Genomic DNA, 18,731 nt, shown 5'->3' with positions numbered 1-18,731 from the left:
GTAGAGGCACTATTTCTCGTCAACACGGGAAAGAATGATATGGTTCCTGAGCTAACCGATAATGAACAAGCAAAGAAGCACAGTTTGTTTGTTCCTCCTTTTTCTTTAGAGTGTACAGTATCCACACACTCAATTTCTGATCCTTTTCTATGGAGTGCAGAAGTCGACTGATGGTTGACCAGCCACAGTTAATTCATTTACCAATTTTCTGTCTGAATGATGTAATTCACGTTCCCTAATAGCATTTTCCTAGTACATGGTGCAACCACTCATCCATCTTAACATTTTCAATTCTGCCACTTCCATCTTTCTCTCTTGTGATCGGCCAAGTTTCTACACTATAAAGCATCGCAGGTCTCACCATAGATTTATAGAGCTTTCCTTTCATCCTGCAACTGACCTTTATATCACACAGTATTCCGCTCAATTCCTTCCAGTTCATCCATCCATTATTTACTCTGTGTTGTATTTCAGCCTCCAGACCTCCATCACTTTGTACGTATGAACTCAGATATTTAAAATTCTCGACTAATGGTAGTTCTTCCTCTTCAGGTTAACACATAGATCTTGTGCTTCTTTAGTACACATATATTCTGTTTTCACCCTGCTGATCCTCATTCCTCTTTCTTTCATAGCTTTCCTCCACTCTTCATGTTTCTCTTGTAGTTTCCTTCGGGTCGGTTCGCAGAGTAGAACATCGTCGGCAAACAGCATACTCCATGGCGCCACTTTCTTTACATCTTTAACCAGCACATCCATTACCAGATCAAAGAGATATGGGCTGAGAACAGATCCCTGACGTAGTCCTACTCTCGCTGGAAATTCCTTTGTTGTACCTACACTGCTCCTAACTTGTGCCGTCACACCTTCATACATCTCTTTCACCAAACTCACGTACTTTTCTGGCAGACCTTTACTTGTCACACTTCTCCATAGCTCTTGCCTGGGCACTCTGTCATAAACCTTCTCTAGATCAATGAATGCCATGTGTAGATCAGCCTGTACCTCTCTGCTCTCTCCATCAGTTGGTTTTTCTTCTCTGTTCAACTCAAATAGAAGGATATGTCAGAACTGTTTGTTTTGTTCCATTTCACACTCCATTATCTATAGTCCACAAATTACACTAACATTCTTCAAATCTGCAAAATTCAAAGCATATCTGCAAGCAAAACATCACTTCAAATGGAAAAAATAAACAAACTCTTAGTAACTGCAGGGCTACAAGGCCACAAACATGATCAACTTTTACATCAACCTGATATTATACAGATATTTTGTATTTATGCAAGCCAATTTTTCCATTAAACATGATTTCACAATTGCAACTAATGGTTCTGGGTGAGGATGGTTGGGTTTGGTGAAGCTTACGTGCTGGTCATTTGATCTCTTTGTGTCTGTGATGCTCTTTTTTAAACAGTTTGACACTTGCAGAAAGGTTTAAAGTCAAAGTAAGCAATCGTTGGCAAGTACATCACAGGTTTGAGGAATATTAACATTGGAGAATACAAATTTTAATTTATTACAGTTCATTCTCCCAAATGAAATGAATTTGTTAGCAATGAAGTACATTACCAAACAGGTTAACAACTAACATTTTACTAATATACATCATGTCCATCAATTATTGAACACACAGTGAGTAATGCAGCACCGTTATTCATACTTTATTATGGTGTACATTTTCTACCTCTTCCCATTTAGGAATTACTCCCTTTTCCAGTGGAGTTTCCATCTTCCCTAATTTTTCACTTATTATGGTCTACATTTTCTACCTCTTCCAATTTAGGAATGACTTCCTTTTCCAGTGGAGTTTCCGTCTTTCCTAATTTTTCACTTAACTGTTTCTCCATCTCTGTCCCTTCATACATTGTTACCTGCTGCAAAGCTTTCTGTATTCGAGCAAATTCAATTCGTCTTTTGGACCACTGGTATCGACAGAAGAACCTGAAATAATACAGTCAAAAGAGGTGCTTTTAATATTACAAGAAACAAAAGTACCTATACTGACAAATATGCTAGAGTGAAAGGTGAAAAAATAAGTTCTTAGCTCAAATAGTTCCGGCAGTAACAGGGGCTTGTAATCTTTAACTATACAAGGAATAAGGTTTGGTTGTTACACGAAGGATCAAGGGGTGCTTCTGAGGTCCATTCTAAAAAATATGTAATAAACCTGGATTCTACTGACATAAATTATGAAACAGCATTTAATGAATAAAATTTGTAAGGAACATTTCAGTATAAAATATTGAACTGAAATTCAACTCACCCAGATATTGGTCAGAAACACAAATCAATCAAGAATATCTTTCATGTATGCAATAAATTTCATTGTTAGCCCTGTATTGATGGATATGACTTGCTTTTTATACTAATTTTAATTTATTCTTCCACCTAATCAATACATATGCATTGAATAGGTGGAAGAAAAATTAAGATTTGTAAAAAGTAAGAAAATCTTTCTTGTCACTCAGTGCTATTTCCGGGCTCATATTTTAAGCAGATTAGGGTTTTATTAATTCTGTCACAGAGGTGTCTGTCAAGGAATGTCTCTTATTATAATAATCATCTTTATCATTAACATCATTTGACTACAAAATTAAATTCACCCAAATATTAGTCATAAACGCAAATCAGTCATGAATTTCTTCGTCTGAAGAATCAAAAATATTTTGTTCCACACCATCCTTCTCTTCCAACATTCTGTTTATTTCTTCAACACTAAATTTATTTTCAATCATGTTGTCTTTCAGCTTATACATCACCCAAGGATGTATGAAGGGAATGGTTGAATTCCTGAAACATGTTTGGTTGAATAAATAATTTTCTTTCATTAATAAGTGTATTGACAAGGCTGATTCAAATATAACTATTTTAAATATTTCTGTACAACTTTCAAACTAGTCAATACGGATCAAACAGTCATTTTAACCTATCATGGTTAAGTTATCAACAGTCATATGAAAGCTCACAAAAACAATCAGTGGAACAGTGTTCAATGAAGCCTTTCGGAACCTATAACAATCGCAAAAGCTGTTGACATGAACAACCAACTTGATGAAGCTCCATCTTTCAAAACAAGAATAAGCTCTCTCTTTTTCCTAACATTCTTCCCCATCAAATGGGGTCCACTATTCAGCTACATTTTAGCCATTTGGCCTGTCTAGGATGTATCAAGGGTTGGGGCCCAGAGCACACATATCTTCCATAAGTTGTCAATCCACCGCTTTGGCGGTCTCCCTCATGGTCGGCGTCCACCTGGGTCAAGCTGGAGGGCACATTTAATTACAGAATTGTCGTTTGTTCGCATGACATCACCATAACACTGGAGTTAAGCCTCTCTTGGGGCCACACGATGTCTACACTGCACATCTTCATTTCTGACATGGGCCAAGAGTCATCCCCAGTGACCATCGCAACTTCTTCATTTCCATAATATGGAGGATTTGTCCACGCTTCCTTGTCAAAACAGCAACAATCTATTCCATAGAGAACAACTGGTCTTATTAATGTCTTGTAAATTTTAGCCTTCAGGTATTTGGGCATCTTTTTATTGCAGAGGACACCAGTTACCTGTCTCCACTTGGACCTTGCTGCGCGGATTCTCATCCGTGTGTCTCAGGTAGCATCATTATCTGATGTGACTAAAGATCCAAGATATTTAAAATGGGTGACTTTTTGTAAAGTCTGGCCATTGATGGTAATGGCGCCATTAGTTTGGGGGCCACATTCTAGATATTCTGATTTTTAAAATGTTGAGTCAAAGCCCATTCACATCTAGCCCCTGTTTCCAGTTTTCCATCTGGTGCTGAACTGCAAGGCTGCACTCTTGAGTGAAATTACATCATCATCATCATCATCAGCATATAGGACTGTACAGAGATGGGGATACTGAATGTTAGCTGTTACCATATCCGTACAAAGGTTGAAGAGTACAGGTAAGAGGGATGAACCTTGATGAATATTTGACAGTGATGTTAAAAGGCAGTGAGAGCCCAGCTGAACATCGAATCATGCTTGTAACGTTACAGTACAGAAGTTGGATCCATCCTACTTAATACCCCTGGAATTCTGTGGCTGCAAAGTGCTTGCCGTATGAGATCATGTCGGCCCCAATTAAAAGCTTTTTTCATGTCTAAAAATGCTAAATGAACAGTCTTCTTCTTTTCTCAGTACCTTTCCATCAACAAACATGTGGCAAGGATTACATCTGTGGTACTGCATCCTCTGACAAATCCACACTGATCTGGTGTTATGGCAACAATACTTCTTAGTCAATTATCCAGTACTCTTCCAAATATCTTCAGAGTATGGCAAAGAAGTCGAACTGGCCAGTAATTGCTGCTTACTGTGACATCTCCCTTCCCTTTCCAAACTGGCACAGTTGTACTGGTGGTCCACACACTGGGAAGTTGGCTGGATAAATTTAATTTTTATTATGGTATTAAAACAGCTGGACATAACAGAGAAAAAAAAATGAGTGCAGATAGGGCACTGATCATCTTCTTTCACAATATTATCCATCTACTCTTATATCTGTCACAGCCTCGGTCCCGACCCCCGATATATACTTGAGTTTCTACTGTTGTAGAAACCACAAGTATTGCAAGTGATAGTAAACAGTGCAATTACATTCACTGTACCCACCAACAATGTACAATATTCCTGAAAAAAATGCAATTGTGAAATTACAAAGTTTGTGCAGGAAATTCCAGGTCGACTTATGGGTTTCGGATTGTTCTAAGTTTGGATCTGTTGGTTGAAACTTTATTTTGATTAGACGAGGATTCAATCAGCCTCTGTACACATGCAAATAAACCCCACATATGTCTTTCTAAATTTGGGGGTGAGAAGTTGGAGTGCACGTATTACTTGTGTTAAGGCTGATACAGTGCTCTTGAGATACAGAAATCTGGAAGTTGATATTTTTTCTGCCCAATCTGTAGGCAACTCTGCTCCTACCACAAGCGAGAAGTGTGCCGCATATATAATATACTGCATCAGTTGCGTGGCATCAGTTTAAGTAGTAGGTGTTCTGTGGTAGCATATGTTTAAGTTGGCTGGTGCGAGTTCTTGTCATATAATACCAATATAAATGGTCCGTTATTGGACGTTATAGATTTTCCAGCTAACTCATTCCTGGTTGCCAGCGTTTCGCCCCCCGTGTGCTAGGTTGGGCTCATCAGTTGGTACCTAGCACACCTGCCAAGATGCATGGCTAGTGCATATCGTGGAGGCCTCTGCGTAGGCTACTTGGAGCCATCGGCCGTGCCAATGCACTATGAGAGACTTTGTCTCTTACCAAAAATTATTGGTATTATAAATTTACTCATTCAGGACAAATATTTCAGATTCCTTTTGGGAATCAACATATATATCATTCTTGTCATATGTCGTTCACAGTTAAAGAAAAGCCCCATATTAATGAAGAAGCAAAGCAATTGATAATCGCACTACAGGAAGAAAGCATGATTTATGATTGGAGAAAAATATTAACCTCTTCTTGAATAAACAGTAACTGTTGGGCATTTCGTGGACAAAAACCAAAGTTTCCAAAACCAAAAACAGGATACATAATATGTAAAAAAAAGTTTGGATGTGAAATACATCAAATGAAAGCAATAGCAAGGGAATTAAACATTACAGGTTGTAAGTCTAGCCCACGTCTGTTCAGTTTTAAACAAAATTATTTCATATAAAGGCCAAAAGCAGACATTTATACAAGTGGAGGCACATGCTTCCCCTAGTGCACTGTCACTGCATTGTCCTACATAAGAGGCTTGCAGTGGTGTCTTAACGGCGCACTAGCCGCCAGCGTCTTGGAAAGGTGTAGCAATCCAACTGATGAGCCCACTGCTACACTGGGGTGAAACGCTGGTAATTTCACAATTGAAAAAGCCAGCTTAATTTTTTTAAATTATTTCGGTTTTCCTATTGTAGGAGAACTAGCATTGTGCAGAATCTCCCCACCAATTATGAGGAAAGGATTGTGGAATTTCCACTGATTTGTTTGTTATCAGCTTGCAACAGAGAAATTCGTATTTACTCCCGCAAATTGGTAATGCACACCAGACTACTTTGAAATAATTTTATAATTTATTGTAATGTAGCATTTGTTGCTTTCAATATAAATCTTCTTCTTCTTCTTTTATGACCGCATAGGATCATTTTAGTCAGTCGATTGTTCAGGTCTCTTTGAAGGGATTGTTCAAGCTTTGCGGTCCTCCCAGTACTTCTTCAGACGCTCCAATCTTCGTGTCCTTTCCTCAGTTGAAAATATGTGTGTTGGTTTGTTTCGTGTAAGGGTAAAGCGGAGGTTTGTATTCTTGAGTTTTATATTCAATTTTATCTCATTTGTGGTGTCTTTCATTGTAAGGCCTATTTCCTTCAGATCCTCTCATACTTCTCTGATCCATTTACTTCCTGTTGTGGTATTTTTTGAGACGAGATTGTGTTGTACTACCAGTAGTTGTTTCAGAAGTTTCGAATCCTGCATCCTTATGATACGTCCAAAGAATCCCAGTCTCCTCTTATGCATAGTATCTGTAATGGGTTCTAGCTCTTTGTACACGACTTTGTTAGGTATTATCTGCCACTTTCCATCTCTGGTATTTTTTGTTGATGCAGGTTCTTCCAATCCTCCTTTCAATTTTCTGAAGTCTGTCAGTCTTTGAAAGTTTATTCAGGTGAAAAATGTTTCTGCTGCATATGTAGCTTCAGGTTTTATAACTGTATTGTAGTTTTATTTTTGCATTTACTGATAGACATTTCTTTTTGTAGATATCCCATGTTAATTTTTGTGCTTTATCTAATCTATGTTCTTGTTTGGATTGAGATTTTTTTCATTTAGGTTATGTGTTATTACTTCTCCAAGATATTTAAACTGAGTTACTATTTTGATTTTATTACCATTTATGGTAACTTCTTTTAGTTGTGTTGGTTTTTGGGGCATAATTTCTGTTTTTTCAAATAATATTTTGAGGCCAATTTTATTTGCAATGTTTTGAAGTTCTTATATCTGTGTTTTTGATTATTTTATGTCCACTGCTAGAAATGCTAAATCATCGGCGAAACCCAGGCAATTTGTTTTGATTTTTCGGCCAATCTTTATATTAGGGGGACATTTCCTAAACCATTCCCTCATTACAATTTCTAGAGCACAATTAAATAATAGTGGTGAGAGCCCATCTCCCTGCCATAGTCCAGTTTTAATTTCAAATGTCTCTGATGTTTCAGCCCTAAACTTCACTTTTGATTTGGTGTTAGTAAGAGTAAATTTTATCATGTTTATTAATTTAGGGTGTAGTCCAAGGTGTCTTAAAATTTTAAACAGAGATTCTCTATGGATGCAATAGTAAGCTTTCTTGAAGTGTACAAATGTTATCCCCATATCTCTGTTTCTTCTCCTGTTATAGTTCATTATCAACTTAAGACTCATGATCTGATCAGGACAGCTCCTCGTTTCAATATAAATATTTGACAAAGCTAAACAAATATTTATTTTTGTGGCTTTGTGAGATGCGTGAAAAACTATGTCTGACATCATGAAGACTGATGTAATGTCGAGTCGATGTATAGTTGTCATAGCTGCAAATCGTTATGGACGAAAATATTAGACAATAGAACAGTACGTATATTAAGAAATTATTATACAAATACAGAATGTATCATAAATACACTGACAAAAAAAAAAAATCAGGGATGCTCTTCATGTTAAGAACGAAGGTGCAATCGGATTGGCAGAGAAAATTAGGTTACTTTGTTACCTCCGGGTGCGCGATCCAAACTGAAGAACTGGCCATATTTCCTATGCCAGAGAGCCAGCCGCTGCCTATTAATACGTCAGAGGAAGGAAGGGAGACAGAGGTAATGAGTGACACACCACACACCCTGAAAGACCAAAGGTCACTACTACATCATTGTGAGCTATGCATCAAAGTACGAGGGGGGCATATTGAACATCTACTATAATCAAAGCATTGGGCGTATTGTATCCTTCCTTCAGTATTTATCTTCAAGCATGTTAAATAACAAAGAACGTTACTGTGGCCAACAGATGAGAGGAGAAACGATTTGGTGCATTCCTTAATTGACAAGTTGTCCTAATTACAGTGTGTTCTTGTACTGTGTTTACAGTTACGGCTGTTTAATAAATGAACTGTGGATTGTGCCGTAAGAGACTAGGGCAATCCTGTGTGACTCGAATGAGGACACTTGTGTATACGCGTCCACCATTAACCATACATCCCACTTTCCCTCTCTCCCCTTCTCTTTCCTGAAGCACAGCAGCAGCTTGTGATCTGGCATAGCAAATACGTTGGGTTTGGCAATTTGAAGTTGTTGTGGGTTTAGCTTTTATGGGTATGTACTTAGGAACGAGCTCTAATTCTAGACATTTTTTATTAAATGTAATTGATTTGTCAATGTTCATGATTTTAATGGTCATGATAGAAAGGTGTCAAATTCAACTGCCAGGAACGTCATAACGAAAACAACATAAAACAGCTCATCACTGAAGTAGTGTTTGGTGACAACGGACTTAACATCGGCAGTCTAGATAATTACGTAAGTTTTTCATTATTTAATAATTGTATATATATATATATATATATATATATTTTTTTTTCTTTTGTCATTACTGTTTCACGTTATCACTAGTCTCTCTATCATTGACAAGTTTACGCTACGTAAACAATACTGTACATATATAAGCTTGTTTTTAAGTGATTTGATAGAATCTGAGGATGTTCTTGTAGAACGAAACATGTCATTCTTTGTATGTTAGTGTGTGTTTTACAGATAGATGTTTATAGTGTTTTAATTTACATTGTATTTGCTGTGTGTTTGACAGACTGAAAAGCCTTTGTTACATTTAAGTCAACACTGGAAAACATGGCATCATTTTTAACAAATTTTAATTCAGTGCAGTTATTTTACGTATTATTTTTAAACTTCCACTTGTTACCACATTTTTAAAAACAAGACATTCGCAAAAATCTATACACATTGTACCTCTTATTTAAGTATAAAAACAATCAGGATCCTGATCTATCTTTCTTTTAGGTATGAGATTTTTAGGCTGATGATGCCCTTAACATGGGTGAAACATGTCCCTGTATGTAATATCTTAAGAACTATATCTTAAATTTAAATAAAAAACACTTATGTATTGAACAGGTGGAATTTTTAATCTAATATTATTGTTTGATTTTAAGTACATTTCAATACGGAACATAATATGAGATTTATAACATGTAATACCATTACTATATGTCAAATTTTTTTCATACTATAACACTCTCCGCTCCAATGCAACTTCCAACAGCACTTCCAAAACATCGTTTAAAAAAAAATTAAAATAAAATTTAAAAAAGCTAACAGTCACATTTCAAAGCTGACACTATTACACAGAAAGCTATCACTGAGGACAGAATCAGCCATACTAATTCAAAGACACATTCATATTTGGGCCCATGAGATTTGGAATCTGACATTTGAGCAACAAGAGCAGCAACTCCGATGTCTGCTGCTTTGCCACATTTACCTCCACCTGCAGTATATCATCCTTTAATATAGCATCAGTGAATTTTTTTTTTTTTTTTTTACAAGTTGCTTTACGATGCACCGACACAGATAGGTCTTACAGCAACGATGGGACAGGAAAAGCCTAGGAGTGGGAAGGAAGCAGCCGTGGCCTTAATTAAGATACAACCCCAGCATTTGCCAGGTATGAAAATGGGGAACCACAGAAAACCATCTTCAGGTTTGGGGTTCGAACCCACTATCTCCCAAATATGGATCAGTGTTAAATAGAACATGTATGACTAATGGAATTCAAGGAAACTTTACCCATTTCTAAGCTTGTGCTAATAATTTCAGCATTTAAGTGATAGACATCGTTCTCAATAAATATTAGATCTCAATAATCAATAACGAAGTCATCAACTGTTGATAACACCACCAACAAACGCAAAAAATGAAAAGAAATAAAAAGCAGCCATGACATAACTTACATTCATCAATCAGTCACATGGAAGTTACATTATAATACAGAGTGGAACACTATCAACATTGATAGATGCATTAGTTAATGCCAATTGTTAATGGTACACTTCAAGAATAAACCATCATAGGAAGATGATACTTCGTCAAAAAAAAGGAAACCACAATTAGTCAGAACATGAATGAACAACAGGAGTGGATAACTTATCACCAAACAGTATTTCTTCTTACACACATGGCTCTGGCAGTACATTCCTGAACTTAGTTAAATGGGAAATTACCGGGCTGAGTGACTCAGATGGCTGAGGTGCTAGCCTTCTGACCTCAACTTGGCAGGTTCAATCCTGGCTCAGTTCCGTAGTATTTGAAGGAGCTCAAATACATCAGCCCCGGTGGGTATTTTTACTGGAACTCCTATGGGAATAAATTCTGGCACCTCGGCATCTCCAGAAACCGTAAAAGCGTAATTAGTGGGACATAAAGCAAATGACATTATTATTATTATTTATTAAATGCGAAATTTTACAACTAACCACTGATTAAGTGACAAAAAATAATAATTAGAAAACAAACACACAAAGGAATAACAGCTAACACAGTACCACAACAAAATATGCTGTTAATAGGGTGTATAGTTACCCCTAACGGCCACACATGCTTCGCAGCGACGTGGCATGCTCTCTATCAGATGGTCCAAGAGTTCTTGTGGCAGTCAATTCCATTCCTCCGATAGGGCAATGCGAAGGTCTTGGAGGGTCCTTGGTGGAGGCTGACGGGATACAATTTGCCTCCCCAATGCATCCCAGGCATGTTCTATAGGATTCAGATCTGCAGACCTCGCTGGCCGGTCCATGCGATGAATGTCTTCTCCAGCCAGAAATTCATCCACCAGAGCAGCTCGGTACGGTCGGTCGTTATCATCCATTAAGAGGAAGTCTGGACCAACCGCACCTCTGAAGAGTTGAACATGTGGTCTCAGTACTTCATCCTTGTACCTCCGAGTGTTAACAGTGTTCCTCAGACCACCTATGATGATGTGCAGGTCTGTACGGCCAATCAACATGATGCCGCCCCACACCATTACGCCACCACCACCAAAATGGTCCCGTTCCACGATGTTCCTGTGGTTGTATTGGCTACCCGGTTCTCTCCAGATTAATGTGCGACGGGAATCATTCTGCAAACTGAAGTGGGATTCATCTGGGAAGAGCACATGCCTCCATTCATTCATGGTCCAGTTTTGATGTTGACGGCTCCACAGTAAACAGGCCCGTCTCTGTGCTGGAGTGAGTGTGACGCACACCGCTGGACGTCGGGCAAACAGCCCTGCTGTTCTAAGCCTCCGGTACACAGTTTGCTGGGAAACAGCAACCCCTGAGACGGCTGCAAGCTCCGTCGACAATTGTCTTGCAGGTGCACTCCAATTTCGTTAGGCGGTTAAGGCCAGATATCAGTCCTGCTGTGGGTTGGTTACCCTTGATCGACCTAGTAGGGCCTACGACTAACATCTCCCGTGTCTCGAAATCGTCTCCAAAGCCTGGAAATAACACTTTGTGGCACATTCAAGGATACGGCGATTTTGGTCTGTGTCTGGCCTGCTTACAGGTGGCCGAGTATTCTACCCTGCAAAACGGGGTCCAAATGGCGTCGTTGTGCCATTATGCTGTCATCTTCACCACGAGGCTACACTCCGCACACTACAACAGGGCAAACACGACTGAGAGAATATGGGGCGCAGGCACTGGCTGTGTTTACCTTGCGGTTACATGGCTAGTCAAAGCAGGGAACACTCTTTTCTTATACATATTGAACACATAAGGCTGGTAGGTGCATATGTCGTGCGATTTGTGGTCTATTTCCTGTTGCCCTGCTTACTCATAACTTATGCTTAACTTTTGGACACTAGTGTATAAATGATATGAGTGGAATCAGACATAAGGCTTTTTGCAGATGATGTTATTCTGTAGAGAGTAATAAATAAGTTACAAGATTGTGAGCAACTGCAAAATGATCTCATAATATTGTGAGATGGACAACAGGCAATGGTACGATGATAAACAGGGTTAAAAGTCAGGTTGCGAGTTTCACAAATAGGAAAAGTCCTGTCAGTTTTAATTACTGCGTTGATGGGGTGAAAGTTCCTTATGGGGATCACTGTAAGTACCTAGGTGTTAATGTAAGGAAAGATCTTCATTGGGGTAATCACATAAAGAGGATTGTAAATAAAGGGTACAGATCTCTGCACATGGTTATGAGGGTATTTAAGGGTTGTAGTAAGGATGTAAGGGAGAGGGCATATAAGTCTCTGGTAAGACCCCAACTAGAGTATGGTTCCAGTGTATGGGACCTTCACCAGGATTACTTGATTCAGGAACTGGAAAAAATCCAAAAAGCAGCTTGATTTGTTCTCAGTGATTTCCGACAAAAGAGTAGCGTTACAAAAATGAAGATGAGCTGCTCGACTAAGTGGTATGTTAGAGGTAACTATTCTCATCTTAGAACCCGTATTGAAGATCAGTTATGATGTACTGTAAAAATACAATGGTTTATTACAATTCACCTATTCAATACATAATTAGCGTAGTTAGGATTACATCCTTACTAAATTGTTATACATGGTACATGTTCCGCTCTTTTTTCTGAGCATCATTAGCCACTATAGTTACTCTAGGTTGATCAGGATCTTGACCTTGAACATTGAAATAATTTATGCTACTTTACAAACAACAGAAAGGGAATCTGCCACCTGGGTGACTGCCCTAAATGCTGATCAGTACTGACTGATTGAACTTTTACTCACTGTTAATGCATCCCACTCCAACTTTACAAACATGTTTGTAAAGCAACTATAGTGGCTGATGGTGCTCAGAAAAAAAGCGAAACATGTACCATGCATAACAATTTAGTACAGATGTAATCCTAACTAAGCTAATTATGTATTAAATAGGTGGATTGTAATAAACCATTGTATTTTTACATCATAAGTGGTATGTTCCGAGCTGTCAGCGGAGAGATGGCGTGTAATGACATTAGTAGACAATAAATTACAGTGGTGTCTTTAAAAGTAAGAAAGACCACAATATGAAGATAAAGTTGGAATTCAAGGGGACAAATTGGGGCAAATATTAATTTATAGGAAGAGGAGTTTGGGATTGGAATAACTTACCAAGGGAGATGTTCAGTAAATTTCCAATTTCTTTGAAATCATTTAAAAGGCTAAGAAAACAACAGACAGGGAATCTGCCACCTGGGTGACTGCCCTAAATGCAGACCAGTATTGATCGAATGAACTTTTACTCACTGTTAATGCGTTACACTCCAACTCTCGTGGCCCCTATTATACCCATCCTTACTTGGTGACAACACTTTAAACTACTACTACTATCTTCAATGTCCAGTATTTACTGAGTAGTAACATGTCTTTATCACAATGAGCTCTCAGCATTCCAGGTGTGTCTAGGTAAGGCATTATAATTAACAACATAATGCATTAACACAACTACAGTAAGAAAGTAGTAATATATGATTTACCAGTAGGTAAATGATATGCCAACGAAAGATCCAAATCCCACATGTGAGGCCATTCCAACTCTGCTGGTGAAAAGGAAGTACGTAAGGCCAGTTGCAATACCTCCACTAATACTGTACAGGAAAGTGTTTCTGAAGCAGGGTATTTGCGACACATCTCTTCCAAAGAATACAAAACTCTGAAAGAACAAAACATATAATCAGGTATATATAACACTTTGAAAAAAAAATAAACATATTTATTTATGTATGGTACATACAACAAAGACAAACAGAAAAAAAATGTCAGAAATGGTCTAAACGCTTCATCATAACTATTAACCCTCAATAATATGCAAGAGATAAAATGAACGAGGTTATCGAGTTCAGTTCTTCTCAGCTTTAAATTATCATTTAAAAAGAGTAAAATCCCAGTAAAACATTCTTCTAGGAATTGTGTATTAATCGGGACTGCGTTAAGACATCCAATCATATTCAAAACTTTCTTTTTCTTTGCTTCTTCTTTCTTCGATTTTGGCCATCTAAGGACCATGGAAGTAACCCTGTGCATTCATCCTAATCCTTTGTTTCTTGACTTCCAATAGTTCCTCCTCTCTTGTGTCCAGATGTTCCTAGGTGGGGGACGTTTTTCATTATTCTCTTCCCCAGTTTTCGTTTGTATATTCTGTAATTTTCTGAATCTAACATATTACTGGCTGTATACCTGGTTTCCTGAAGAGCAAGTATTAAGATTTTCTGGTGATCTAGAATTTTGATTAGTTCTTTCAGTTTTCCAAATTTCAGAAGTGTAATAATATTTAGCGAGCCAAAGAAGTATTTTTGTTATGGTCTCAGTTTGTTGTTAGTTGATGGGTCACCAGTAGAAGGCTTCGACTCCTTCTTGCATGCTGTTCTGGGCTCTCCAGAATCTTTAGGCCCAGTTGCACGGCATACTGCCATGGTGGATTGACATTTCCGATTACCACCTGGAGAAGTTATCATGCAAAGGTTACGTGACTTTCTTGGGGAACGGTTTGTTGACCATTCCAAGATTAAAACTACGGTTGTAAGCCGTTGAGTTTATTTCTCAGCCGCACCTCACATGGTGTACATACGCTGACCACACCACCACTCAATGCGAGAACAGACGTGTGGATTTAAGTTTTAATGGCAGTTCATCCACCTCCTTCGCCATTGGAACTGTTGACTCCTTCATTTGATGGATTTTAGTGACATTTCCTTCACTAAGGATTATTTTCCGCCACCCAACACTCGGTGTTGAGTTTCTGGCAGTACGGTCTACTCCATTACCGTAGCAGGGTATCCTAGCCAGATCTTTTTCCTTTATTAAAGAAAGTTCCAAATTTCAACTTTTTAAAGATTTAAACAGAATTTAAACATTTCTGACTGTGATTTGATAGAATCTAATGATCTTTCAAGAACGAAATGTCATTCTAGTTTAATGAAGTTTCTTTTTCAAGTATAATTCTGTTACCATACATATTCTTTTTTTAAGGTAGTTTATAAATTTATTTATTCAAAAATTAGTTTTGGCAGGAATGTTACCAGACTCCAAATCAAGGGAATTAATCGTTCTAGATTAAAATCCCTGCAGACGGCCGGGAAATGAACCTGGGGCCCCAAGGACTGAAGGTCAAGGTGCTGACCACCCAAGCGTCGAGTCGGACTATATGGCAAATGAATGAGGGCTAAAAAATGTTGATTGTTCATCTAGATTAAAGTTACGTTGATAATGAATGAGGCTACCATGATTCAATTGCTTGATTCTTGTAGTTGCATGTACTGCTACATTACTTCCACGTCACGGTTCATCGTTTATACAGGTTATTTACTGAAAGGCATAGGAAACTGAATGCCATATAAATGGCACACTCAACTGAAACAAGTCTCTGTGAAAATTAACAAAATGCACCCCAGCTGCAAGTAGCCTCTCCGTGAAAATTAACAAAATGCACCCCAGCTGCAAGCAGCCTCACATACCGCGCTCTCTCTCTCTCTGTGTGTGTGTGTGTGTGTGCGTGCGTGTGTGCGTGTGCGTGTGTGCGTGTGTGTGTGCATTTATTTATTTTTTTAATGAGGGTAGAGGGGCAGGGGAATCACCACTGGTTAAGTTCACAGCTTACACTTGTTTATTTTGCTGTAGCTGGTGATGACATCTATTTTTGTTCAATTGTGGGAGTGATGCCACATTTGAGCTAATGGCAGTGGCTTTTGATGCAAGTGGTATGAAAAATGTTGCAAGCTATTAGAGGTAAGACTTATATGATTCACCTTAGGAGGTGTGTTACATTTACAGAATTGATAGACATGAATGACAGTACTTGTGCTGTGCAAATCCTCAACCCCAAAAGAGTACTAGACCACTCCAAGATTAGAAACCACAAGGTGGCAGTCACCTGTTGATTTTAGGCACACCCTGACTGACACACACTCCACGGTTTGATCTCATAAACCTTCAAGATCAAAACAAGGGTTGGACAAAGTGATGGACTTTCCCACTTCTCTTCAACTGTGTCCTTGAAGAAGTTGTGAGAGAATGGCACAAGGAACTGGTCAACATGTGATTTAAGAGTGGGGTCTACCTGGGTTGCAAGAGGGAAGGGCTGGCAGGAGATTGTCTGGCCTTTGCAGACAACATGGCACTGATCGCCAAGTCAATTTTCTCCGTAGACAGGCAGTCGAAGCAGGACTATGAGTAACAATGGAGAAAGCCAAGTACTTCACCAAAATCAAAGAGGTTAAAACAGAGATGTCACAAGAACAGGGTAAAATCAAGTGAGAGGAGAAATATAAGTACATCGGCGACTAGATTGAAACCATCTTGTCAGAGGAAGCAGCACTCTCCGCAAGAGTTTAAAAAACGCTGGAAATGGCCTATTGACTGACTCGAAACACCCACAACAAGTAATATCCATCATGCAATTTGCAACTGAAACACTAGGCCTACAATACAGTCATCTACACGGAAGCCCTATATGCCCTGGGGGAAGTGTCACTAAATAGAAAATGCTTGACTGAAAAACTAAGTCAGAAACACCCTACACTCAGTACAACAAGATGGAAGAATAATGGAGATGTCACAATTTAGAGTTTTACTCCCAGAGAGAAGGGCTCTCTATCACCATGCCAGGAAAAAAAAGAGACTAGATTTCTATGGCCATATGGCAAAATTGTTTCCCAACAGAATGACCAACTGCTGGTTCACCTTCTGGCAAAACAAGAAAGTCTGTACCACCCAACTGACGAAGACTGAGAAGGACATGCATCAACTGGAGCTGACAGATTTACAAAACAGGCAGGTTGTAAGAAAGATCCTCAACACAGAGTATGGTTTTCAGAAAAAAACCTTCGAAGAAGAAAGGTACTCCCTGATCAGAGGAAGGAAAGGAACTACACAGGGAGAAGATGTGACAATACACAATAAAGATCAAAGCCCAACAGATGAGAATTTCTCTTTTAGAATTTGCTTCACATCGCTCTCATACAGATAGGTCTTATGGCAACGATGGGATAAGAAAAGCCTAGGAATTGTAAGGAAGCGATCGTGGCCTACCATGTTTGCCAAATCGTGGATATCAAACCACATTCGGAGGCTCTGCGCCCGGGATGATCATCTCTGCTCACATCCAAGTTTCCCTTCTACTCCTTTGAACAGTTATATAGCTGTCATTTTTGAAGATGTGATTGAAATTGGCTGTTTTCTTGCATTCTGCATGGGTTAGAACTCTGCATGATATCTTGGCATGACAAAGTACCTCCTCGTTAGTGATGTGGTCCACCCGTGGGATCCTGAACATTCTGCAATACACCCACATTTCAAATGACTGCCATTGGTTCACTGATGAAGCCTTAAGTGTCCAGCCTTTCACATCTTAAAGCGGCACAGAACCCTTTACCATAGAGGACTAACAGAATGAAAGACCTATGAAATGTGGTGAAATTATGGATTTAAAGGTTCTGGTGACTGCTGAGGCTATTTCTTGACGAATGCAGCAATTTTGCATGTCTCATGGCAAGGTTAGAGCAAAATGTAACTTCCACTTAAATCCCATTCTCATCCATGGTTACCACAAAATGGAACCTGCTGTGGTATGTGTGGTGCTGAGTAACGACATTCAGAGCACAACTGGTTTGTCTGAGAGATAGGAAATGTGTCACTGATAGGATGTCATGCAGCAATAGCACTTTCTGGTCCAGTGAGGAAAGCAGAGACAAACTACTTCACTCCTCATCTTGTATTGTACGCCTTATTATGGCGCTGCAAGTAGTTTTTGCTGTTTCCCTATAATCTTCTGCAGTGCTATTTGAGGATCCTACTGGCGCTGGACTGATGACCTAACCTAACAGTGTCTGAAGAGCCCTTTGGTCTTAAGAATACAATCAGAAGAAAGAAGAGGTCTGTTAAAATGCTCAGTTTGTTCATTGTAGACTGAATAATGTACAAAACATACACATATCATGAAAAATGTACTTATGTAAGCCTAATAAGTAGGTTAAAATTAATTTCTACGGCACACTCTAGTGTTTAAAGAAACTCAATAGGACCTAAACACAGTAGTAACAGTAGTACCACTGTGTTTCAACTAGGGCCTACTTTATTTTTCGGGCCGGCAAGGTGGCAGGTTCAGGTATTATAATTATTATGTATAGGCCTAGGTACAAATCACCTGCAACGAAAGCAGTTTAAATCTTTGAGAACTGATACTAATCCTGGTTCATTACATGAATAATTTAGCTTTCAATTATAATTATGAATAGGCCTATTGATTTATTCGAGAAAGGAGGTGCATATGGACTTATACAGATTAGATTCAGACTAATATGAGAGAAGAGCTTTCATTAAAAAAAAAAGACTGACGTTTACCGAGATATATAGCAAATACGAGTGCACCAATTGTTAAACATAAAAGTATAAACAATGCATGAACACAGCCGACTTGCAACAATGTAAATAAACAATCTACGCTTTACTTACTCTGCTGGGTTCATAGTCGTCTGACATTTTAGGATGACAATGCTTGATAGTGTAGAAAAATACTAAATAACGTAAGTTCTGATGTGTCCTTCCAATGTCAACGCCAACACTTATTTCTATTATGTATTCGAAAAAATAACTAGAACATTCACACACATTTTCGAAGTTCGGTTTACCATGCGTATTCTGTTCGTGTTCATTTATATGCTCGTCATTTGTTTGTCATCCA

General features: G+C 38.6%; 1 protein-coding gene across 1 annotated transcript; it reads right to left on the bottom strand.

Annotated features, from left to right (window-relative positions):
- Positions 1–305: 305 nt before the first annotated feature.
- On the bottom strand, positions 306–18,713 carry l(3)87Df (lethal (3) 87Df). Its single transcript, XM_067153700.2, has 3 exons — positions 18,503–18,713; positions 13,531–13,706; positions 306–1,944 (listed from the first exon to the last, which is right to left on the bottom strand). The coding sequence occupies exons 1-3, from the start codon at positions 18,527–18,529 to the stop codon at positions 1,746–1,748; spliced, it is 402 nt and encodes a 133-aa protein (XP_067009801.2). The 5' UTR covers positions 18,530–18,713; the 3' UTR covers positions 306–1,745.
- Positions 18,714–18,731: the final 18 nt, after the last annotated feature.

The sequence above is a fragment of the Anabrus simplex genome, chromosome 9 (assembly GCF_040414725.1).
Source record: "Anabrus simplex isolate iqAnaSimp1 chromosome 9, ASM4041472v1, whole genome shotgun sequence".
NCBI classification, from domain to species: domain Eukaryota; kingdom Metazoa; phylum Arthropoda; class Insecta; order Orthoptera; family Tettigoniidae; genus Anabrus; species Anabrus simplex.
The sequence above is the reverse complement of the archived record's forward strand: the minus strand, read 5'-3'. Positions and strand labels throughout refer to the sequence as shown.